Source organism: Mixophyes fleayi, chromosome 4 (assembly GCF_038048845.1).
Source record: "Mixophyes fleayi isolate aMixFle1 chromosome 4, aMixFle1.hap1, whole genome shotgun sequence".
NCBI classification, from domain to species: Eukaryota; Metazoa; Chordata; class Amphibia; order Anura; family Limnodynastidae; genus Mixophyes; species Mixophyes fleayi.
The window spans coordinates 300534762-300562249 of NC_134405.1; the positions used below are offsets into that span (position 1 = coordinate 300534762).

The window sequence follows — 27488 nt, forward strand, 5'->3', positions numbered from 1 at the left end:
AAATATTGGTATTCCACTTCTGTTTATTGATTATAATTGTTAATTCTTGTTGCTGCTTATCTAACAAATTCCATTTATAAAGGGGGTTATTTATGGTATTTGTAAATTTGCTAAATAATTACGTGTGACAAAGACATATTTAAAAAGGAATACAAAGTTCTTCAGCACTCAGCTGCCAGTCAGCAAAAAGACCCAATTTAAATATAAAACTTTTATAAAAGGTTCTCATTGAAATTAGGTAATTTCGCTGGCTGATAGCTGAGTGCTGAGTGCTTTGGGATATAGCAGATTCTGGTAATGATATATATATATATATATATATATATATATATATATATATATATATATATATATACAATGTAGTTTTATACATGTGGAACATTTTTGCATTTCATTTTCTGCTTATTTTTATTTTAGTTTGCAAGACATATAGACACATTACTGTAACTATTTACCTCTTTGTTCATTGGTAAGCCCCACAGATGCATACTCAGTTTCTTCAGGTAGGTGCTCAATTGTCTCTACTGCTGTATACTTAGCACCTATTTAGAGCAAGAAAAGGACAAGAAAAGACCAACTAGTTACAAATTGTGTGATCATTAAATACAATTAAAGAGACTGATAAAATTGAAAGAAAGAGATTGAAAAATAGAGTGAAAAAAAGAGAAAAAAATAGAGTGAAAAAGAGGAAGAGAAAGCTCTCAAGAGATGCACATAAAGATAATGTATTTATAACTGGGCTGGAGCCCAGGGGCCTCGGGCATCTGGGGTGCCAGCCAGCATTCATCGGGTCGGGGCGTCCCTTAATCCGGCCCTGATGCTGAATGGTAATAATTAATCTAATTACCATGCATGTGAGTCACCGTACATGTACCCTACTCCCAACTCTTCCTCCAGGCATTTTCCCTAGCAGGTGGCCACACAAGGCAGTAAAGTAGAAGCAAATATTGACGAAACAGTGGAAATACGCCACTCTTTTCTCCATAATTGCTTTAATAGATAGACCCCATTGTTAAAAAAACAAAGAAAAAAAGAGTATCAAAAAGAGGAAAAAAAAAATAAAAAGGAAGAGAGGGAAAGAGAGAAGTAGGCAGAGATAACCCAAAAAGTAAAGATAAAATAAAAAAAGTTTTAACAAACAAAAACACTTTGAAATGGCCAGTCCTGACACAGAGTTTAGATTGAGAAGACTTTGGTATCCATGGGAGGGAAGATCTTCTTCTGCAGTTCTAACAGTTGTTTAACTGGAAGTTGGTTTGGCATTACAACCTCCAGTTTGACAGTTACATCTCAAGTGTTGTTGAACCTGATTTAGGATAACAGTTTGTTGTATAGATGATTATTAATTAAATAATAAAATGGAGTTACCCATTGCAACCTGAATTTAATTTAGTTTTTGTTATCCCGTAGTCAGGGTTATTATTAATATTTAAAAACAACTAAAACAATTGTAGTCGTATGGCATAGATTGTATATCATACCAAGAATCAGAAGAGTAATATACAAAAGAGAGACCTGAGACACCAGAAAGGAAAGGAAGGAAGTCTACCACCATCAAAGACAAATAGAGTAATCTTGTAAAAATACTGTTGTTTCATACTAAAAAAAATTGTGAAAGCATTTCTGAAGCTGTTCTCTCAGGGAAGTAGACAGTGCATTTATAAAGGTTTCCTATGTCTCAAAGATTTCACAGGTGACTTTTTCTTTCTGGAGGGACGCCTCCAAACAGTCCATCAGCATGATAAACAAGGTTTTTTCTTTGAAAAGGTCAAGTGTGTGTGTGTGTGGGGGGAGTCCTGGAACCACATGTGAAAAACGCACTTTCTGGTCGCTGTTGAATTTGCTTTAGTAACTTTTTGCTCCCTTTAGAAGTTTTCACTTTAACGGTAGGTAGTTAACCAATTCCGACAATGTGGATCTCCACACATGGATCTAGAAGCTTGTAATAATAGGGCAAGCTCAAAAGCAGTGGAACAAATTTTTTGAGGTTTACCACATTTGGGGCAATTGGAGTCATTATAGAGGCCTATGATATGTATGTGGTTTAGTAAAGTATAACCTCTGTGGAAGATGTTGAGAAACTTTTGCACATATGTGGAGGCAGGGAGACGTTTAATGGATGTGTCTAAAGTTTTGAGTAAGATGGCCTCAATCAGTTGGGGAAAATATCTTAAACATTGACTCAGAACAAATTTATTAATGGTATGGTCTAATATTGTTCTCAGAAATGTTTGATGTGTGGATATTGCTCTCCATTGAGGGGAAACAGATAGCAAAAGAGTGTCAAGGTGGTTATCCCAGTCAATTTCAGAAAGTAATGAAATAATGGAATAAAAATAATTAAATAATAGAGTTGAGACTGGATGAAGGTGAGGCCATAAGGTCCTAGAAAAGGAAACAATGCCTGGGATTATCAGAGTGGCTTTTATGTGTTTCTTGGAAGAACTTACGGACCGAGTGCAAGCCCCCTGTCTCCCACAAAATGAAGGGACGAGCCGCCATGTCATTTTTGGTAGTCAGGATTTTCAACAGAAGGTAAGTGAATGGATTTGTAGGGATTGAGATGGAATTTATATCATAATATCTAACAAATTTATAGTGCATGAGCAGATGAGGGTTTCATATGGCCTAGATATAGGGCCATTGATTTTTCGAAGTTCCCCATGAAACCCCTAACTGAACCAAATATTTAAATTTTCCTCTTCAAGAGAATCAGAGAGGATTCTGGATTAGATATGTGTAACAATATATTGTCGGCAAATTCAGTGATATTGACGCATTTTGTTCCAATCCGAATGCCTTTCAGCAAAGGCTACTTTTGTATGGCTTGTAACATAGGATCTAATGACAAAATAAATTAGAAGGGTGAAATTGGGTATCCCTCTCTTCATTTCCAGGGGATCTCTAAGCAGAGTGTTAATTATCAATGAGGTTAAAGGTTTATCGTAATAGTATTTAAACATGGCTATGAAATTGCTACCAATATCCCTCCTTTGCAAAACAGCACGCATAAATGACCTGGAGACAGTATCAAAAGTCTTATGGGCATCAAGACTTAGAAACTTATTGGAGGAATTTGGGCCTGCAGAGAAAGCTATTATAGATGCAATTGCAATGTGTATGCCCCTGACTGAATGGCTTGTACGAAGCCTAATTGGTGTTCAGCTACTAAGGACGACAAAATGTTTTGAAGACATTTCGCCATAATTCTGGATAGTATTTTAAAGTCAAAATTCAGCAAATTAATAGGGCAATTTGAGGACATTAAAAGGGGGTCCTTGTCTGGTCTTGGGATGAGAGAAGTGTACGCTTGGTTAAAATTAGGATGTGTGGGACATATTGTATGGATAGTGCAATATAATTCTAACAATATTGGGATCATTTCAAATTTCAATATTTTATAATATTCACCTGAGTAACCATCAGGACAGGGGGATTTGTGAAGTTTCAGTTCCGAAATAGTATCAGTCATTTCTTCTGCAATTATTTCAGTATCCAAGGAATCTTTATGAGAGGAGGTGAGTTTAGGTAAATTAGACTCCTGCAAGAGTTCAATTAGAAGAGAGTCATTGGGGGGAATAGCAAAATGTAATTCTTTATAATCGTTTTAAAAAGTGCCAGTGATCTCTTTAGATTTAATTATAGGAATAGGTTAATCTCCATTATTGATTGCAATAATATTATTTCTAAAGAGTTTGGACATATTAGCTAAAAGTTTGCCAGTTTTATTACCCCATTTGTATTATTTGTTTTTGGAATAGTCAACTTTTTATTGAGCCTGGGCTTATAGAAAGTTTTCTAGAGTCTGCTTTGTAGGGTCAGAGACATACAATTATACTGTTAATGTCTTATTAGTTTCCCTTTTTTTGTTAGCCATGTAAGCCAGTATATTTCCCCTCAGCACCGTTTTGGAGGTCTCCCAAAATGACACAGGGTTTTCCAAATATTCAATATTATTGTCCAAATAATCCATCCAAAGGTATTTAAGATGCTGCTTAAAATTTTCTGAATTATAAAAGTATGATGGGAACTTCCACAAGACATTTCAAGGGCCTGCCAAGGGGAGACGGATGGAAACAGACACCGGAGCGTGGTCAGATATAATAATGTTTCCTATGTCATTATGAATGGATCTGCCAGAAAGATGTATGCTAGTCTAGGGAGTGAATTGTTGACCCCAGAATGGAAGATGAAGGATTTGTATGTTGGATTTAACAACCTCCAACTGTCAGTTAATCCATGTGCAAGTTTAAGTTCGGTGATCTGGTTGCTCAATTCAGAATATTCTGTGGGATTTTTGGAGGAAGTAATGAGTAGCCTCTGCAGGTTCATCAATCAACAAGGTTTAACCCTTATCAGACACACTGAGTTTAGCAGTAAAGAGTAAGGCAAAATTGTAAAAAGCTACAGAATTTGCTGGTGCTATATAAATAAATGCTGCTGCTGATGATTATGATGAAATGCTTTGTTATTGTAAATCAGGTGTTTACACACATCTGAAAACTGTTTCCTCTTTTGTGAGACTAACACTGGAAAAACCTGAAATATTAGAATTTTGTTACCCTCTATGGACAGTGATCTCTTTTTTTATATGCTCCTAAGATTGCTTTTTTAGCTCAATAATCAAGGAATATAGTGATGACTGGTCTGGGTCTAGCACACTGCCTTTCTTGGCCATTTCTATATGCTTTTTCGAATTGGGGTTTATCCATTGTTTGTTCAAGATTTAGCGCCATTGGGAGTAAAACGCTAAGATGCTGGGAGCCTTTGACATTTTCTGGAAAACCTATGAATTAGAGGTTATTCCTCCAGTTTCTATTTTCCAGATCATCAAGTTTATCAGTTAATTGCTGTTAAGATTTTGTCTGATGGTCTACAATGTTTTGTAGGAGAATATATTATCTTCCACATCACTGGTGCATTGTTTCATTTCTGTGATGCATATGGTATTGGCGTAAATTCTTGACAGGGCATTCTCAATAGGGATTTGGAGCACTTCAAACTTTTTAGCAATCTGGGGCATGAAGATTGCTGAAAATTCAACTGCAGAGATAGATGAGGACAGGTTCCTTTGGTGAATCTGTAGGTGGCACAGAACTGTCAGATTGGTCAGATGGGAGAAGTTGAGATGGTGGAGGGGGGGGGGGGCTTCCTGGTATTAGATTTTGGCTTATCCATCGCAGACAAGTTAGATTTTGGAATTTTAGCGATCTCCCTTGATTGTGTAAAAATGTGTCCATTAGAGACACAAATGGAGTGAAAGGCAGTATTGTAGAGAGAGTAGGTAGAGTAGTGTGCCTAGTTTGTCACAATGAGAGAAAGCAATTTACATCATCCCTCCTAGGGGTAAATTACAATTGCATTGCAGGAAATCAAACTGTTACATGTATCTGTACAGATTTAACAGAAACAACAGCATGTAATATATGACTGTAGAGAATTAATATAAACATTAAATACAAAAGATGTTGCAAAAAAGTGTTGAGTAGAGAGGGCGCTTCTGTTTGACAAGGAAATAGGTGAATTGCGGAAAGCAGCAAGTTGGTAGAGACTCAATATTCACATCAGTCACATCTAGGGGAGTAAGCTGGAGTGTAGAGAGAAAAAGTAGTGTCCAAATTACCTCTAAAATTAATAAACTAAACTAGGTGGTGATGTTGTCACAGAAAACACTTGTATGATACAGATGGAGAGTGAATATCAACATACAACCACTATAGAAACGTTTCTATGGAGCAGCAGACTGGTTCGATGTTTCATAAATTGTCTCTATTATGCGCTCCCAGTGTGAAAACAAACAATAAGTAATAATAGGTGTATTTATTCCTTTCATAACAGTGCCGGAGCCGTGCTGGCGTCATCATCATTTATTTATATAATGCCACCAATTCTGCAGCGCTGTACAGAGAATATTTGTCATTCACATCAGCCCCTGTGCCATTGGAGCTTACAATCTAAATTCCCTAACACACACACACACTGATTACATTTTTCAGCAGCCAATTAACCTACCGGTACGTTTTGGAGTGTGGGAGGAAACCGGAGCGCCCGAAGGAAACCCATGCAGACACGGGGAGAACATCCAAACTCCAAACAGATAAGGCCCAATTAACTACTTCCAGTAGTATCTTAATAATGCATCATAAGAGTCTAATAGATGAAGTGTGCACTGCAGGAGTCTGCCCTTATAATGTGGGTAACAGAGGAAGGCATCTAATATGTGTAAAGATAGGGTTCACCCTCGATAAGACTCCATCCGCACCAGAGGATGAGAATCCTGTTGTTGTGCATATCCACCAGACACTTCTTATAGGGGGCACAAGCAGAGCCAGGTAACTCGCCCCAGAAATATATAGAGGTATCAAACCTCTTCCAACCACTATGACCATATGCTATGTAATGTGTGGTAGAGGCAGCAAAGTGCAGTCAGGAGGAAGACCGTGGATGACGTCAATACGCGGTAATGGAGGGAAGTCTGACGTTCGCAGCAGATAGCCTCCACATTCACTAGACATACCTAAGTCACAGTGTGTAAGCAGTGGCACTGCACACTACTGAATGTGCACCACACTATATTGGAGAGGTATGTCTGCTGCTCTGGGAACTCAACAATTGCTGTTAGTATTTACCACTATCCGCGTCACCACCCGAGAGCAGAGGGGCGCACAGGATCGGTGCCTTGATCGCAGCCTTGATCATGTTTAAATCAAGGCTTGAGTGTGAGCACATTTTCCGTCCAGTGTATCAGGAAGGTAAGTTTGGACAGGCACCCGCAGCAATCGGGCAGTACAACAATGTTTATGAGATTGCAGCATAGGCCAAGAGGGGCATTGGTGGTAATGCTCAGGGCTAAAATAGGCTGCACACCCCTCCGTATCAATGGATCAACAAACAATTTTTGAAAATTTGTGAAAGTTTGAACTTGTTAGTCCTGTGGTTTTTTAACCTTACTATGTAACGAAGAAGAAAAGATTTTATTTAGGGCACTCTTTACAACAGACTGAGTTTTATTTAAAGTTATACCTTTATTTAATTCATTAAAATAATTTATTGCCATGTGTTCTGAACAAATATTGTTTGCAAAAATTAAAACAAAACAAAATTTGTGAAAAGTGAAAATAATAGTGCTCTGTGTTTACTAAATAAAATCCCCACTTGTAAGAGCCTTGTCGATTTATTTCATATTTGGTCATTACACTCCTTTAAATTGGTATTATTACTTAAAGGTTTTGTTATGACAAGGTCTATATTTCCTGGGTTATTGACAATTCACCAATAAGCATAATGACCACCAAAATTATTTTCATTGTGGTGATATAGAATTTCTTCATAAGGTGTATACCATTTCAACTCTTCTTAATTAATGACCAATTTTTGCTAAATATGTAAATAACATTTTCAATAACCCTCACTCACCACATGAGGGCAGTGTAATTTTGAATATACTTCAGCAACATATGCAGGTTACTGTTTGCCAGCTTTTTCATCAATAACCAAATGGTCCTGTCAAAATTAGAATAGTGCGAGTGCAAGTGTCCCTCCTATGTATTTCTCATATTAAAATTATGTATAATATCTTTGAGTGGTATGTGCTCTGACACATTAATTGGCATGGTGAATATTATTCTTATTTGCAGTGAGCTGGGATTACCCTTAGCCACCACCAGTGGGCAATGTACTCAACAATGTATTTCAGCATAAAAGATTTATAGAGGCAGTTCTAACTGTATCTGATTCAGACTGTTAGCACATTCACACTCTACCTCCTAATAAGAGAAACGATCTTAATAGTCATTCACTCATTTGCTGATATTCCCCACTATCCATATAAATTGTCCCCAATCTAAAATGACCTAGTCTAATAAAGTGGCATTTTGTGGATTGTGCACTAACTAAAGTGTACATGCTACAGTGCGCTGCCCGATGTGTGTTTTGCTATCGTGCCTTCTCAGGGGCCTGTTATAGATTTGATTATTTATAAATAGCTGATTGTGAGAAAGACATTTCAAATGAAAGCCTGTGAATGGATGAATGGATGTCCTATACTGTTGCAACTGAGATTTATGGTGAGATATTTTACAGATAAGAGTCATTAAATCTGAGCGCTTTGTGCGTTTGTTATAAACTGCATGTAAAACGGCTCTTCATACGAAGTCAACAATTTACGGGATCTAAAGATACCAGTGGTGTTGACTACAGGTGTAGTTTTACTGTGCTCTACTAGACCAGACACTGCAGGATACATACAATACCTATAAATGGATGTTCTTTAAAAAAAACACCTTATTTTTATATATTTTGTTACTCTTGGAAAACCACTTATTAGGCTGTCCTTAATGTCTACTGAACATAACGGACATTTTACAGTTGCTCCTGATTGCTGACACATGTTATAGCACGGATATGTGACTGACATAACTAAGACTCAGCACTTAGACTAGCCTATAGCTGGTGTAAGAGATACGGCGGAAAAACAAGTAACTTTGAGATGGCCAGCACTTCATTCAGACATGGTTGCGTGTGCTCATGCTCGGCACTCCCTCAATGTAAATGGACTACAGCCAAACGCTCTTTAGGCTGTAGTAAGTGTCCATTGCATCTGTGCACGGAGCGGACAAGGCATGCGCAGAGTGATTTTGTGTATGATACGCTCAACATCGGCCAAAATGTGTCTTAATCACTCAGGCCCAAGTAGTTCACATTAAAATACATGCACAGTAAACATAAAGTTTTTGCAGTTTCATTTTCTATTTTCTGCTTATTTTATTTTGTTGTGACTGCAACTTTTTCATATAGTTCCTTAGAATGTATATTAGAACTAAACTAATAATACACACACAATAGAGTAACTATTTACCTCTTTGTTCCTTGATAAACCTCACAGATGCATACTGAATTTCTTCTGGCAGGGGTTCATTAATTTGTACTTCTGTATTTTTAGCATCTGTTTAGGCAGAAAAGGAAAGAGAATATAAAATAACACTGGAGAACTAGAATATGACAGAAGAATTATGACCTTGTATAAAATATGAGATGAAAGAGGTAATTTAATGGCAATCACATCGCAGTTTGAGCAGTAAATGGCGATGGGGAGTTATGCTAATGTAAAGTTGTATCTAAGTTGAATATGGAGAACCTGTGTACTACAACATACAGGACCCTCCGATGTAGTAGGATACAATACAGAGAGGAGTTCTGCAAGTGGAATAATGGGAATGATGAGGAAATAGAAAAAAGTAGAGAGTGACAGTTCGCCATGAGAGAGTGTTATCTCTTGAACCAAGCAAATTTGTTATCACCCAAAATTGTAGAATGATAAAGGATAATTATACTGCAAAGTACAAATATCAAAAAGAAATCTATTCTGCAATGGGTTATTGGATGTGAAGAGAAGAGACTGCGTGTTGAGACTGTATATAAATAAATGCATAAAGTTTTTTTATTCAAGACAATGTTTTGGCACCCATTGCTTTTATCAGTTATGTCTGTACACCATTTGAGGAGGCCTCTGTTTGCCCACACTGACACATACACCCTAGATTAAGGAAAGAGAGCTTCTAAGCTAAAGCTTGGCATTTGAATTAAGGGCTACGCTAGGTAGGTGTCAGGGAGGACACACCAACATATCACACATCTGGAAAATGAAGTATTCTTTAAGCAACTAACCCCTTATTGTAACTCTGTCGGGCCAGTGATGTCCATGAATAGAATACACTCTTTGGAACTGTGTTATGTCCAGTTGTGTGTGCTTTTGCAGAACTGAGTAGAGATTTGTTTAAATAAATCAATTTCTGAAAGAAAAAAGTGCTTCCAGGAAGCTTAAACCATTGCTCTCAGTCTGACTTTTGGATGTATGCTGACGTATCTAAATGCAATTTCTAATTTCTATTTTATATACTATTAGTTCTGGTTTGCATTGGCTCTTTTAATGATACAAATAGTGAGACATATCTGAAGGTCTTCCCTGGTAAAATAAATACTTTAGAATACAAAACAAAAAAAAAATGATAAAAAAAAAATGAGTTAATACCAAAAATATACCTCTTCCTGCCCCTATAACATTATCAGGACTTGGGTAAGATAAAACTATTAGGTATCACTAGTCTTGCCAGACCTAAACAAATCTCATGGGAATTTTCTGGGATATCCATAAAAATAATATATAAAAGTAGTTATGGAAACAATTACAGAACATGGAGTTTTATGATTTGTTGCCAGTATACATTGCAATATGACCCAAAAGATTCACCAAACATCCAATCAAGGTACACATTTTTGGTATTCATATAAATTGATGATCACAAAATAAAGGAGATATTTCATGGGCTGAATTAATTTAATGAAAGTAGCCCTATTGGCCTCCCAAAAAACATCCAGTCATTCCCATTGACTTTCATATAGAGACACACAACAGATGTATGTAACATGTGTTATTGTTAAATTAAGTTTATAAATTCAACTTATTTACGAATAAATACAGGTAATGTCTGAGAATGTTACCTGAGGTTTCCATTCTTTCAAGTGCAAGTACAATTACAAGAGTCAAGATGATGAAAATCAAACAGACAACTAGCACATTAACTATAATGATTCCATTGGTTGCTTTTTCATCAATATAACCTAAAATCCAAGTACAAAAGTATTAGTAAGTATAAATTACATTATATTATTGATCAAACTTCCTTACTGTTTGACAGTAACATGAAGCCCTAAGTAAATAAAGTCAAGTACACTCCAACATTACTAAGATATAGGTATTAAACTAATATCACCTGTTTTAAGATCAGTGGTAATTGTGTTTAGCCTAGAACCAGTGGGTGTTGCTTAAGCAATGCTCTAGGGTTGAGTTATCTGTCACTCTGTCACTGGTTCTGTGCTAGGCTGAGAAAATTACATATAAATTTTATATATATATAACCTCATATATGTATTAAAACATTCAATGTTATGGAACAACAAAGCAGAGAATGTATAAAAGTAATGTGAAATATAACAATTCAAATGTTCTTTGAATAAAAATAGTTTAAGAGTTTAAAAGCAACATTTAGCAATGGATATCTTGGTATAGTAAAAAGTGTATAATATATCTGTATATAATTAATATATTAATTCAGAGAAAAGTTTCCTAACTACAGAAATCTAAGGGTTTTTCAGTGTCCTGAAAGTTTGAAATCTAAGTTGTTGTTGTCTTTCAGAAGGTATCCCTTATATTACTTTTGATGTTTGCACCACCCACAATGTATCACTCTCTCTTCCTAAATGCACGTCTCCTATTTGTGCACATTTTGCACCTTAATGTGATGTTAAATGTGAATGAGCCCTACTGTCTTTGTGGAAGCATTGACGCTGGTTATGATATCGGATTCTGGAATTTTTATGCCTGTCAATGTTATGCCTGTGAAAGCTAGAAGTTGGTTGTCCTTAAACACCAAGTATGCCACTCTATTTCTTCCTTCTTTATGTTTACTATTTCCCTTGGATGTAACATTCACTTTACTGGGTCTTTCCATTAACTGAGCTATAATCATTGCATGTATTCCAGATCAACACACAGTATGCAAACTGGCCAATACATAAGAAACACTGGCAGATAACCCTATATTCCCTAGGTTCCCAAACTGTGCGCCGTGGCTCCCAGGGGTGCTGCGGCGCTTTCACAGGGGTGCCGTGGACAGGAAAAAGGAAAAAAACCCAAAAAAAACTTGCCAATCTGGTGGCGCCCGGGACCCAGCATCTTCCCTCCTCGCTTGTCACTGAATGTGGGGCGTGATGACATCAAGCCTGACATTCAGTGACAAGCGGCAGGACAGAGGATGCTGGGTCCCTTGCGCTGTCGGATTGGTAAGTATTTTTTTTTTCCGTTTTATTTTACTCTCTTCCTGGCCATGGCGGGATGCAGAGGGGGCAGAGGGAAGATGCAGAGGGCACAGAGCGTGTGTATGCAGAGGGGGCACAAAGCATGTGTATGCAGAGGGGGTGCCGAAAGTGTGTATGCAGAGGGGGCGGAGCGTGTGTATGCAGAGGGAGCGCAGAGTATGGAGATGGTGCAGGGGCACAGAGTGAGTTAGCTGTAAATCATTCTTTGACAGAAATATAATTGAAAAAAATGTATAAAAATATTATTTTCCCTTGTATTTATGTGTATTTTTCCATACAACTAAACAAGTATTTCTGTCCTGACCTATATACTTATTATGTTTTTTTGACCCAACTACTTATAAAACGGGGTGCCTTGAAAAAATTATGGAGACTCAAAGGGTGCCATGAACTGCAAAAGTTTGGGAACCATTGCTATATTCAATAACATAAACACACAAGTGGATAGGTCACTACCTGCCACAAAACCAGCTAATCTCACTCATCTCCTGATGTGTTCTGTGCTGCACTGTACAGTCCAGTGATCTTATTGATTTGTAGAATGGGAGGCATCAGACCCAAGACAAATACATCATAAACAGAGGTTACATATTTTAAAAATATATTAACAATGGTTAAGCAAGTCTAAATCAAGGGAAACATTGTGATGGTATTACAGTGGAAAAATAACAATACCTGTTGTCATAGCTGTGTACACATTGATGCTCGTTGTGATATCTGACTTTGAACTTGTTATGTATTTCAATGTTATGGGTGCTAAAGCTACAAGGTTGTTTTCATTAAACACCAAGCATGTCCACTTAGTTATTTCCTCCTCTTTTAAGTCTTCAATCCATAGGCTGTTTTCCACTGTTCCTAACTTCAGTTTTTGGGTTTTTACATGAACAGAGCTGTACCCACTCAATTTTATCCAAATCAATTCAACATGCATATTGGCCAATACATGAGACACTGAACATGAAAGTTGAACTCTGCATCCGGGATAAACTTCAGTAGTGGGAAAAGCTTTCACTGCAGAATTGGATAAGAAAAACATTGATTATATCGAACATAATGATATTTCGGAACCTTCCATTGCTCTTATTAAAAGCTAATCTTGCTTATATATATTTTAAATTTCTCACACCTGTCCAACACAGGCAATTTATTTATTGTTTTAATAGTACCTGAATTTAATTTGTGTGCTTAATCAGGACCTACTGTTGCTGGGTGATAGATTGAGCACTTTACAACATTCATCCTTGTATATATAAATTGAGGCATACAAATATCCTTTGGTTTGTATTGAAAAGATATTTTATCCACTACCCAAAATTTAGCATTCTGCTGAATTGTTCTCTCAAACAATTGTAGTCATAAACAAAGTGAATGCTTTGTACACAAATCATACCAAAACAATACAATTCTAGACTTTTGAATTATGACATCACTCCTGATTCACACTATATACAGACATTCCAGTAAATGTTTGTTAAAACTTGTAGACAGTTATCTGAAATAAGTTGCATTGGTAAAAACTTTGACTATGGTACTCTATACTTGGAGTTCATTTCTGAAATGCAGTAAATTCACGTCTCTGCCTTTTTTCTAAGATCAGGTGTAGATGCCCATGTACGCACCGGGGCCTAAAGTTGCCCGCTGTAGGCGATGTGCCATCACCTGGTCATCTGGCTAAGAGGTCAGCTGCTTGACGCCCAAGGTGCTATATGCCCCCAGTGCTGCCCTATCTGGGGGCGCCTGAAAATGCATACAATGACAGTAACCACCTGTGCACTTAGTAAAATGCACTTTGATTTTTAAGCAGCACCGCTTTCCCTTGCCCTAGCCTTTTGTCCGGGTGAAAGGTTACATTTTATATTTCCATCCAAATGGCGGGGGCCTTATAGCACTTAATTATTTATTTATTGATACGTGCACTTATAAACACATAGCACTTTTTTTGCACAGAGTTCAGTTGGTTTGATTTTTGTTGCATTAATGGGGTTTGGGGATAGACCCTTATGGGTCACCCTTTCCAATTGTTGTTGGAGGCTCCCTTCTTATAGGGGGAGCTGAAGAACCAGTCCCCCAGAGAAGCTTCGGCCAACCTTGAGGTAAATGAGACTGTCCAAGCTTTGCAGCGGAGGTGGTCCCAAAGACGCTTGCCTCCTAAAGGGCCTTATGGGTTCAGGGATCAGGGATGTAAAGGGACCTCCCTAGTCCAGGGCCCTCTTAACAACATTTTGGGCCCCCGGGCACAGCAGTGCACCGGGGCCCCTTTATATACATATATATATATAAAAAAAAAAGATTATATATATGGGCCCTGCAGCCCAGGGGGGCCCGTCGGAGGCAGCAAAAAAAAACCTGGGAAAAAAAAAAGACAATACTTACCCTGCGGTCAGCTGGCGATCCGGCTCCCTCAATGGTCTCCTCCTCCTTCGCGCTCCGCAATGGATGTCGGGCGGGCGTGATGACGTCATGCCCGACTTGCCCTGCGTGCGCCGTACGGAGGAGGAGACCATGGAGGGAGCCGGATCGGCAGCTGACCGCAAGGTAAGTATTGTCTTTATTTTTTCAGGTTTTTTTTTTTTGCTGCCTCCGACGGGCACCCCTGGGCTGCAGGGCCCCCGTGCACCTGCCCATTGTGCCCAATGGGAAAGACGGCCCTGCCCTAGTCTTTGTAAACGGGGGTACGAAGACCCTTGTCTCCCTAAGGGGCCTTCTGGCTCCGGGGGATGGGTAGAAACAGGTCCCTTTCCCTTTGGAGAAGGGACAAAGTCAAAAGCCCCCAACACAGTTATGCACGGGTGATTTGGAGCACCCCACCTTGGGCTTTCAATAAAAACAAGAAAAAACTATTTCCCTCGCCAAATGCAAACCTCTGATCCTCCTCAAAACAGCACCATCTTACTCCATAATCCTAAATACCTCAACAGACATCTAGGCACACTTGCGCAAAACAAGGTGTATGGTAGGACCAAAGAGGATTTTTCGCTGTGCCTAAGCCATTTTGAACTTCCTACACTACAAAATGAAAACGTCATGCACAATCTAACTGTAAAAAGCTGGGGAAAACAATCTTGAATATGTCAAAATATTTTTTAAACTATTCCATGCTGAAATTCCGTTCATGTGAAATTTCAAAACTTTTCTCATCTCTATATATAGTTTTTTGTTTGTAATATATATATCCATCTCATGGATTCCAAAGTCCCTTGTATGGACTGGCCATTTTAAAGCATTCCAAACTTACACGCTATCTTCATAAATGCACTGTAGTACAAAGCTGGAGGACGTCATGCACTCAAACTGATTTCTTTCACTTTAAGTTTAGTCTTTCCTCTTACAGTTCCCCTATCACTCTCTAAACAGTCCTACTTCAAGGCTCTCATTTACTCCCAGTTCTCCAAACTTCATCACCTCTTTGCCACCTTCAACTCCCTCCTCTTCCTGACCCCCTCCCACTCCCCTCCTCGCTCTCTGCTATCAATTTTGCTACCCACTTCACCTCCATAATTGAACCGATAAGTCAATACATCTCCTCCAATCAGTCCCTTCTTGCCCCACCCTCTCTCCACCCCTTTCCACCTTGTCCTCCATCTTACCCTTCTCTGTGGACAATATCTCTAACCCTGCTGCTCACTGTCACCCCCGTTTGCTAGCCCATCCGCCATCAATCCTTCCTTCTAGTATCTGCAGATGAAGTCCACACCCTTCTATTCTCCTCACCCCCCTCCAACTGCTCTACTGACCGTGTCCCACCCACCTTCTTCACTCCCTTTGTCTCGAGGCCTTTACATTGCCCACATTCTCAACCCTTCCCTTTCCTCTGGCACCTTCCTTCTTTAAACATGCTGTCATCTCACCCATACTCCAAAAATCTCCCTCATTCATTTTGCCTCTAATCTTCTCGAATGGGTTGTCTACAACTATCTATCACCTCCTTTCTCTCATCTCACTCCTTCCTTGACACACTCCCATCCGTATTTCACTGCCATTGCTAAGGTCACTAATGTTTTTCTTTTCACCAAATCTAAGTGACACTTCTCTCTTCTTATCCTTCCCGTTCTCTCTGCTGCCTTTGATACCGTTAACCAGCCAATAGAGAGCCCAACAAGGAGGTGCGCAGTGTCGCTGGTGAGCAAAAGTTATAAGCAATGAGAACAGCATGAAGGGTGCCCTGCTCACTAGAACTTATCATCTAGTGGAAAATGGGCAGGTAGAACAGAGAGCAAGAATCAAGAGTGGGATAGATGGAGGATGAAAGACGTGAGGTATACTACATGGTAAAATGGTTAAGTGGTAGGCTTTTCTAAACAAGTGGGTTTTCAATAACCATTTGAAGCTACACTGGTTAGGGGATAGTCTGATAGAACAAAGGAGATTGTTCCAGTGATGGGGGTGGGCAGCACGGACACAGGAGGGAGATGTGGGGAGGAAAGGCGACAGTCAATGGCCAACAGTAGAGGGCGGGAGGGAGTAAGTATGGAGATGAGGTTTGAGATGTAGGGAGCAGTGTTGTCGGAGAGAGCCTTGTACGTGAGGGTGAGGAGCTTGAGGAGGATTCTGTAGGGGAAGGGAAACCAGTGTAAATTTTGGCAGAGAGGGGAGGCTTATGTGGAGCTGCAACAGAGGAAGATAAGTTTAGCTGCAGCATTAAGTATAGATCGAAGAGTCGCGAGATGGGAGCAGGGGATGCCAGTCAGTAGAAGGTTGCTGTAGTCGAGATGAGAAATAACCAGTGGGTGGTTAAGAGTTTTGATGGCATTCTGGGAGAGGAAGGGTCTGATATAGGTGATGTTGCAGAGCTACAAACAAAGTCCCAATTGCTCTCACAGCAATGTAGGAACCAGTGATAGGGAAAACAAGAGATTGCAAACACATATATATGCTATATAATAACCAATAAGTGGCAATAATGCATATAAATAATATGTTTTCTATGGACCAATAAACCAATAGATTGATTAAAACAGGTGTCCAACATACACTAAAAATGCTGAAGCTTAACCAACAAATGGCACTGCTGCGTACCAATGATATTACTGTGTTCTGAATATATAAATATGATGGGATATGGTTATAAAAAACACCTAAAATGGCATAACTTATCAGGTCAAAAAAAGATAAAATGCTTAACAAAAAGTCCAAAAATAATCATGAAAAAATATAATAGTAAAAAAGTCCAATTGCAATAAAATTCCAGAGATGCATAGTCCAGAATAATTGAAAAGTCACAATTGTAAATGCTGATGGTTTCCAAGTGTAAATCCCCGTTGTGTCTAAGGAAAGATGATACCTCAAAGGAAACGTGCCAGAAAGAAAACCAAAATCAGAAAACAAGATTCGACAAAACCAGAATTGTTAAGCAATAGGATATTGTAAACCACTAATGACATAAATAGATGAGGAGGAGTGTGCTGAGGAACTGAAAGAGGAGTGGGTTGGATTGCGTAATTAGGCTAAAAAAGATATTTATTACAAGAAACAATAACACCATCCTCATGTAGGCTTTATATGTTATATTGGTTATATTTTGTTATTTGTGTTATTGTTTCTTGTAATAAATATCTTTTTTAGCCTAATTACGCAATCCAACCCACTCCTCTTTCAGTTCCTCAGCACACTCCTCCTCATCTATTTATGTCATTAGTGGTTTACAATATCCTATTGCTTAACAATTCTGGTTTTGTTGAATCTTGTTTTCTGATTTTGGTTTTCTTTCTGGCATGTTTCCTTTGAGGTATCATCTTTCCCAAGACACAATGGGGATTTACACTTGGAAACCATCAGCATTTACAATTGTGGCTTTTCAATTATTCTGGACTATACATCTCTGGGATTTTATTACAATTGGACTTTTTAACTATTATATTTTTTCATGATTATTTTTGGACATTTTTGTTAAGCATTTTACCTTTTTGACCTGATTAGTTATGCCATTTTAGGTGTTTTTTATAACCATATCACGTCATGTTTATATATACAGCACACAGTAATATCATTGGTATGCAGCAGTGCCATTTGTTGGTTAAGCTTCAGCATTTTTAGTGTATGTTGGACACCTGTTTTAATCAATCTATTGGTTTATTGGTCCATAGAAAACATATTATTTATATGCATTATTGCCACTTATTGGTTATTATATAGCATCCATAGATTGTAAGCTTGCGAGCAGGGCCTTCTCACCTCTTTGTCTGTTTTACCCAGTTTGTTTATTAGTTTATTACGTTTGTCCCCAATTGTAAAGCGCTACGGAATATGTTGGCGCTATATAAATAAATGATGATGATGATATATGTGTGTTTGCAATCTCTTGTTTTCGCTCTCACTGGTTCCTACATTACTGTGAGCACAATTGGGACATATTCTTTGTTTGTTGTTTAGTGTGTCAAGAAGGGAAACCTTGGTTCCATTGCTGCTATGGTAATGCTGTTTTAGGCCTGGTTTTAACGCGGTGTGCATTTGCCATTTACTGGATGTTGCAGAGCTGGAAGCGACAGAATGTGAGGAGCGAAGGAGATGGTGGAGTCAAGAATGACACCCAGGCAGCAGAGTTGGCGAACAGAGGAGATAATGGTTTTGTCAACAGTGATAGAGAGGTCAGGAGGGAAGGAGACTCTTGGCCATGTTAAGCTTGAGAAAGCATAAGAATATCCAGGAGGAGATGGCAGAGAGGCAACTGGACACCCAAGAGAGGAGAGAAAGGGAGAGATCAGGAGATAAGAGGTAGAGTTGAGTGTCGTCATCATAGAGTTGGTAGTGGAGGCCTAAGGAAATGTTAAGTTCAACCAGGGTGGAGGTGAACAGAAAAAAAAGCAGAAGGCCAAGGTCAGAAACCTGTGAGACTACTATGGGATGGATGGATGGGGAGGAAGAACAAGAGGTAGAAACTGAGAAGAAGAGATTGACGAGGTAGGAGATGAACCCAAATAAGGACACGTCAGAAAGGCCAATGGTGTGAAGGGTGTGGACTAGCAGAGGGTGATCCATGGTGCCAAAGGCCGCAGAGAGGTCCAAGAGAATAACCAGGGAGAAGTGATCCTCTATTTGGCTGAGAGAAGATCATTGTTGACTTTGGTCAAGACAGTTTCTGTGGAGTGGAGGGGCAGAAGCCAGATTGGAGAGGATCAAGGAGAGAGTTGTCATAGAGGTAGCTGCTGAGGCGGTGGTAGACAAAAAGGCGGTGGTGGAGGTAAAAAGAAGAAGAGAAATGGGGCAGTAGTTAGACAGTGTTACGATCTTGATGCCTTAGTCAGTATTAGCACAGGCTTACCTAGGGCGCGGAGTCTAACGGCCTTCCGGTCTTCACCAAGAACCACCGCAAGGTAGTGTGGGCTTAGCTGCCGAAGAACCGCAGGTCGCGGCCCCCAGATTGGCCTACTGACGTAAGGGAGAAAGTTCTAAGTGATGGCAGGCAGACAAGAAAATAGACAATGCGGTGCAAGTACAGGCACTAACCGTGAATTCCAGGCGTAGTAGGTCTGGAACAGTAACCGGTAGATGCACGGAGGCAATGGGTGCGTGGCAGGATCCAGAGAATAGTCGGTAACACAGCCGGGTCGGTACACAGAAGGTATCAGGTATACGGTGCCAGAGGGAGATCCAGAGAATAGTCGGTAACACAGCCGGGTCGGTACACAGAAGGTATCAGGTATACGGTGCCAGAGGGAGATCCAGAGAATAGTCGATAACACAGCCGGGTCGGTACAGAGAAGTTATCAGGTATACGGTGCCAGAGGGAGATCCAGAGAATAGTCGGTCACAGCCAGGTAGGTACACAGGAGTAGGAGGAATAGAGGGGTAAACAGGGAGCAGGATCACAGGAGTCAGGACACAGGAACTGTAGCCAGGAACAGGAAACACATTGCTCTGACACAGGCAGCGTGTCAGAGCAGGGAAGATATAGTAGTTTGAATTCCCCGCCCAGGAGTCACAAGATCAGCAGCAGGGAGAAGCAGGAAGTGCGGCAGCGCTAACAGAAGCAGCGCTGAAGATATGGACACCGCTGTCAGCTCCCGCTGACAGCGCAGCGGAACGGGGACAAGGTAAGTTCCTAACAGTACCCCCCCCTTCAGGGGTGGCCTCCGGACAACCTATAAGGCTTTAGAGGGAACTTGGTATGGAATTTCTTCAACAAACTCGGAGCATGAAGGTCTCGTGCAGGAATCCAAGAACGCTGTTCAGGACCGTAACCTTTCCAGTCAACCAGGAACTGCAAGGAACCTCTGGAAATCCGAGAATCTAGAATCTCCTTCACCTCAAATTCCTGATCTGGTGCAGAAATAGCAGCAGGAGGTCTTCTTGAAGAAAAGAATTTGTTAACAACAAGTGGTTTGAGAAGAGAAATGTGGAAGACATTGGGAATCCTCAAGGTAGGGGGTAATTTTAATCTAAAGGCCACCGGATTAATGACCTCAATGATCTTGAAGGGACCGATAAATCGGGGAGCGAATTTCCTAGAAGGAACCAACAGGCGAAGATTCTTTGTAGACAACCACACTTTGTCACCAGGAGTGAGTAGTGGAGACGGTCTTCTTCTTTTGTCAAATGCTTTTTTACTGATGGCAGAGGTGTGAAGTAATTTGCGTTTGATAAGATCCCACCTAGACGAGAAGTCCGATAGAAGGGAATCCACTGCAGGAACCCCAGAAGCGGTTAACTCTTTGAAGGGTGGAACTTTAGGATGAAATCCCTGAAGAGCAAAAAAGGGAGAAATGGAGGTAGAGTCGTGTGAATTATTATTGTGGGCGAATTCTGCCCAAGGTAATAAATCAACCCAATCATCATGTTTAGCTGAAATGAAACATCTGAGGAATTTCTCCAATTCTTGATTCGTCCTTTCCATGAGACCATTACTTTGCGGATGATATGCAGAAGAGAAATTTAACTTAATTCCACACAGACGAGAAAAGGCCCTCCAAAATCTTGCCACAAACTGAGTTCCTCGATCAGAAACGATAATCTCTGGACAGCCGTGTAGGCGGAAAATTTCTTTAATGAAGAGTTGAGCCAGAACAGGAGCAGAAGGGAGACCTTTTAATGCCACAAAATGAGCGGCTCGGGAAAGGCGATCGGTGACCACCCACACTACTGAGAACCCTCTGGAGGAGGGTAAATCTGTGATAAAATCCATGGAGAGATGACTCCAAGGTCGATCCGGAATTGGCAGAGGCTGCAGCAGACCGTATGGAGCTTGACGAGGAACTTTATTCTGAGCGCAAGTGGAACACGCCGTCACAAACTGTCGAACGTCCGAACGGATAGCCGGCCCCCAATAACTACGGGAGATAAATTCCAAGGTCTTCTTTATACCGGCATGACCAGAAAAACGGGAGGCAATGGGTGCGTGGCAGGATCCAGAGAATAGTCGGTAACACAGCCGGGTCGGTACACAGAAGGTATCAGGTATACGGTGCCAGAGGGAGATCCAGAGAATAGTCGGTAACACAGCCGGGTCGGTACACAGAAGGTATCAGGTATACGGTGCCAGAGGGAGATCCAGAGAATAGTCGATAACACAGCCGGGTCGGTACAGAGAAGTTATCAGGTATACGGTGCCAGAGGGAGATCCAGAGAATAGTCGGTCACAGCCAGGTAGGTACACAGGAGTAGGAGGAATAGAGGGGTAAACAGGGAGCAGGATCACAGGAGTCAGGACACAGGAACTGTAGCCAGGAACAGGAAACACATTGCTCTGACACAGGCAGCGTGTCAGAGCAGGGAAGATATAGTAGTTTGAATTCCCCGCCCAGGAGTCACATGATCAGCAGCAGGGAGAAGCAGGAAGTGCGGCAGCGCTAACAGAAGCAGCGCTGAAGATATGGACACCGCTGTCAGCTCCCGCTGACAGCGCAGCGGAACGGTGACAAGGTAAGTTCCTAACAGACAGTGAGGTAGGGTAAGGAGGATGGGAGGGGAGGAGTGGGTTGACAATGGCAAAAAAAGGCCATGATTGGAGGACTTTGAAGAGAAGAGAGAATTGAAGAAGGATTGTTTAAGCAAGGGAGAGGGCTGAACTGTAGGATGAGAGGATGAACTTGAAATGAAGGAAGTTTGGAAAGGAACGAGATTTCATTCATTGGCATTCAGCGGAATGTGTGTATTTTTGAAGGAGCCATGTAAATTTAGAGTGCCAAGATTTGAGCGGCTAAGGTGGACAGAAGAGTTGGGGGCAAAAGAGTCAAGAGCAGTTGTGAGGCTGTAGTTGTAGACGGATGCCACCTGTTTGGGGCAGGCCAGGGTAGATAAAGGGGAGAAGAGTGTTTCAAGCAAAATTATATGTCATATTATACATTGTTATTTTGATCCCCAACTCATGAAAAACTTGCAACTGCCCCTGTTAACAATAAAATGTAATTTGTTGCTCACAGTATATTATTGAGGAATATAAATAATTGACCAAAATATAAAAATATAGGGACTTATGTTACATTGAATGCAAATTATATTTCTGGGGTATAATACGCATCTGAGCATGTGCACACATTGTTATTCAGAACTAGTGCTTTCTACTCTTACGCAGGAGTAAAAAGCGTGTTATAGCCTAGAAATGCAATTTGCATTCAATTTAACATGAGCACCATAGTGTTTAGTACTTACCTTGAATAGTAACAAGATTTATGTGAAATCCAAAATCTGGAATATATTTACCGGCATCTTCAAAAGCCACTGGTGAAATTGACAATGTCATAAAGTGTATTCTGTCTGCAGATTTCACACGGTTTTTAAAATTTTCATTCATATAAACGATGGATGATATAATTGTTATGCTTCCTGTCCTTCCTGATAGAGATGTCCACTTCACTTGTCTTCTTTCAGCACATTTGAAAAACAGCATAAATGTCTCTCCGACCAAACGGAACTTTAAAATTTCTTTTGCCATAGATTCTATAATGAATACAAATGATGAGATCTTTATTACTAATTAAAATGTATATAATCATGGGACTATTTTCATTTATTTTTTTAGAAATGACCATTCTTATGAAATGATCTAGTATGGTAGTTTACTTTCTAAACAAATCAAAATAAAAAATAAAGGGTGCATGAAAGGATTTATTCTACATTGACAAGAGAAATTCTACAAAAAAACAAAATTTCAAATATTTTACAGCTTGGGAAAATGTGCATTCCTGTATAAAACCAATAATTGCTCTAATTGCTGATGAGGGAAGTCATAAGCAGCATTTATAATACACTTCAAAGTTTTTGCTCTTACTCAAAGACAAACTAACTGTGAGAGCATCTGTGTATTAACACATAGTTTTTGCTGAATAGTGACATAGTGACTGCAGTTTAGATTTTATTGTACGTGGCAGTAGAAAAGCAAAATACTGCTAAATAATACTATATATCAAGATATACAAATACACAACATTGTTAAAACTGAAAGTGAATAAAAACAAGATAAAAATGGTGAGTGACTAATGATTTGTTAATGTTAGTTCCACACATTATCTTTCACTAATAATTATGTTAAAACAGTTTAAAATAAAATAAAAAAAATGTTGCTTTTTCTGCCTGTTCAAGCTTAAATTACTACATTTTATAGTATTTGTTAAAAAAAACTTTGTTTGAATGGTGAACATTACCGTATTATTTAAACTGTGTGGTTCAATTAAAGTTTTACTTTGCATTCAAATGGTTAAAAATATAAAACACTGAACAGTGTAGGCATTTAAGCTCAAAACAATCTTGAACATGTTTAAATCGGGTTGAACATGGACAAACCTGTTCACATTGCTAGCATTTAATTCATATTTTTTAACCTTATTTATAAACAAGTGAACAAAACAAATTGTAATTTTTTCAGATTTACTCAAATATTTTACAAGAATATATGCAACAAAAGAAATAACTGCTTTGAAAATAAATATTACTTATCAAAGAGTAGAGGAAAAAATATTTCTCAAAGGGTATTTTATGTGTGCAAATTCTATTTAATAATATTAACATGTGTTACATATTAGCAAATTAAGGTAATAAAAAACATCATCTTTAGTAAATATACAGGATATTGAAAAGATTGACATTTTACATACACCTAATGTCAAGAATGCTTAAAGAGTATGTATCTACGCTTTAAACAATATTTTGCTTTCCAAACATATAGGGAACCACTCATCAATACTTCCATCCATACAAAACAAAAGGCTGCTTTTCATTTTTGGGAACTGCTATTTTAAATCATTATTTTTCATTTACATGGTTCAAGAATATTGCAAGTCCTGCAAGATGTTGTCTTTGTAGGTGCTTGACTGCAACCGGTATGATACATACACATAGTACTACAAATGCATAGTACTACAATGACATGGCATCTGCACCTAACTACTTGACCAGTGAGTTGAAGGCTACAATATTTTACTTTATAGCTTTACCTGCTTTTTTTATAGGTCTGAGGTTGATAATACATTGTAGTAAATTACTATTGTGGCAGTTTTCTTTATTTATTTTTATCCAGTATCTCATTTTGTGGTTTCTTTCAAAACATAAACTTTACTTATTTTTAGATGTGAGATTTTACAGCAAATGTCATGCTTGCAAAATTTAACAGAATATTAAAAATACACTGCATACATGAGTCTTGCTTTTAATTAAATTAGATTTCAAGTTGCAGAAAATCTAATTAATTATGAAGTTATGCAGAGTATCTTTTTAATCTTTGTTTTTGCTTCATGCAGAGAAAAAAACCCAAAACTTAAGCTTCTACATCCACCTCCTGTAACCAGGGAATGTACTGAAAGCAGTGTACAGCACTCCTTGTTTGTTTAAAACTTGATAGCAAAAGGGGTTAAATTAATTTCCTTGAATAAATCCAATAACAAAAAAAATTGAAAACATGCAAAGTCACAATGTACAGGCAGAGTGTCTTATACCCCAAACTGATGACAAATTTAGTGTATTACAGCCCTTAACTAAGTATTTTCAAGCAATGTTTTTTGTCCCTTGCTTTCAAAACTGCCAAAGAATTATGAAACTGTCCAATTCTGTTTAAGCAAACATATAAAATAAACAATTTCATCAATGGCTCCCTTCCATGCCTCGCATGGAAGGACCAAAGTTCGCCATCTGTGTGGAAGACCAGTGGCGGCTATAATTATAGCACTTGAGATGTTGGCACTTAACCTGCCAACATGAACATTAAAAGAGTATTGGAGGCGTGTCTGGGATATAGCCATCGGACGCGCCTACATTACTCTTTTAATGTCGGCATTGTGATTAGCATAAGTGTCACCAATCACACAATCAACATAGTGAACCTGTCAGCACAACAGAACTGTCGGCATTTAGCCTGACAACATGTTCATGTTGGCAGGTTAATTGCCCACATTTCCAGTGCAGGAATTACGTACCCCACCCGGGGTAGACCTGCAGAGAACTACAGGGTACACACCTATCCTGTTCACTAGCCCTTCCCCTTCAAAAATGGACACTAGCAGCCAGGGTAGGGCTGGAAAATTTTAGCTCGGGGGGCAAAACTTGACTGTTTTAAAGGAAGAAAAATGCAGTAAACCAGCCTAAGGATGACCCAGCCTAAGGTTGCCCACTATTGGACTGCCACGGGGGGCAGATGCCCACCTGCCTCCCAGCCCAGTCTGCCCCTGCCAGCAGCCCCTCTTCCATGGTTTATGATAAGAAAAAGGAGGTCTTGGGGAACCTGAGAAAACATGGCAGACATCTTCTACAGCAACCCCCAAAGTTTTAATGAAATATACTTACGTTCAGTAATTTTCACAATCAAGTGTTTGAAAGGGCATTTATATGAGCCTTCATTGCCATGTGTAATGTCTGAAATCATTATGTATAAAGTCTCCTCATAAATAAATTCTCTAACATTTTCCTTTCTTGGAAAATGTGTAAAATCGGCCTCTCGTGTTGAGCACTTGATAGTAAGATCTGCTCCCAAAGGTACAATTTCTGAAAAATATATAGAATACATAATTTGAATCATAAAAATGTTGTAATAACCAAAGTCTTGAACTTTTCATCAAGTGCATGTATTTATGTATATTTATTTAAAATGTCAAGTTTATCAGTGTGGAAATAACAAAATAATAGGTCAGTAATGGTGTTGAAATGTATAATTTACTTTGTTATCACATCATACAAGGAGTTCCAATATGTTACAATAAATCATATTTAAAAATGTGGAAAATACTTGAAAACAAAGACACCTAGGTTTTATTAATACATTACCACTGCAGAGCAAATTTACATTTATTAATATTATGTTAGTACAGGTATGGGATCTACTATCCAGAAGTACATTATGCAGAAATTCCTGACAACCACAAAGAAAATAAAAGTAAATCATTTCTGCTTTTCAGTGATAATTTAATACACAATTACCAAGAACATCCTGCACTACTAAATAATTTAATGAGGAGGGGAATGCCATAGGCAGTATGAGAAATGGGTTTTACGCATAATGCCCAAAATTGTTAGTAAGACTCAAGCATGAATAATATATAATAATAATAATCATAATAATAATACTAATATTAATAATAATAATAATAATAATAGATCTCATACCTATGCTTTGTTAGGGGGATATAATGTGTCATATATTTAATTAGGATGTAAATAAAATTAAACTATTTGTTTTCCAGTTGTATAAATGGTTAATATTTTAAAGTAAGCATATTTTCTATAACTTAAGTAGTACTACAACCTCAGTTTGAAATATGTGAAGAGAAGCTATGTTTTGTTGATTTTTTTCCAATTTTTTTTATAAATACATTGTATACAAAATAAAACATTAAATGCTGATGTAAAAATTCGAATTATACATGTAAATATTTGCATATAGAAATATTTGCTAGTATTAAATAAAATGTATATGTACTGTTTGTTTTTAAGTTTTAGTTCTTTTTATTAATAATATTTATTATTTTCTGTATATTAAGGATTTAAATCTTAATAATTAAAAATTGAATTAAATATATTTTAAGACAACAGAAAGCAATGTTTGTTTGTCTAAGCATATTCTTATTTTTTCCAACCATATATCAACTCTGTATGAAAATTGAAAATTGTTTTTTCATAATAGTTAAACAGAAGAATGCATAATAAAAAAATATAAATTTTACATCTAACTAATTTAAAAAATCTGCATTTAGACATTTCACATACTAGAACAATTTAAATATCAATGTTAAAATGTATCCATCCCTAGCTATTTCAGTAATATCTAAAAGCATACTCATGACAAACATTTATTTATTCTTCACTCTGCAATTAAAATTTTCTATATATCAATTATATAAATTATCCATTTCTTAATCATATCAGTGTGATGTGTTGTATTGTGATTATTGTTTATTAAAAATATGGGTTTATAGTTCATTGATTAAAAACAAACAATTTTTATTCCAAACTCCAAATATGTTTTGCATAATAGAACTAACAATTTTAATGTAGAACCAACACATATACATTTAAAAGTTAAACTGTAAAACATTTTTTGTGAAAATGTACCTTCATATACTTACCAACACAATTTGGAGGAATAATTGATACGATGATGTAAAAAAATAAAAAATTGATGTACCATAGCATATGCTGCATAATTGTAAGTAGGGAACTGACTTGTGGTTAATGATAAATTGTTCTGTTTGTTC

At 38.3% G+C, this 27488-nt stretch overlaps 1 protein-coding gene across 1 annotated transcript; it reads right to left on the reverse strand.

The window, feature by feature from the left end:
• Window positions 1–447: 447 nt before the first annotated feature.
• Window positions 448–27488, reverse strand: LOC142150829 (uncharacterized). Its single transcript, XM_075206013.1, has 7 exons — window positions 27360–27488; window positions 25585–25782; window positions 22462–22749; window positions 12553–12888; window positions 10501–10620; window positions 8858–8944; window positions 448–542 (listed from the first exon to the last, which is right to left on the reverse strand). The coding sequence occupies exons 1-7, from the start codon at window positions 27433–27435 to the stop codon at window positions 448–450; spliced, it is 1200 nt and encodes a 399-aa protein (XP_075062114.1). The 5' UTR covers window positions 27436–27488.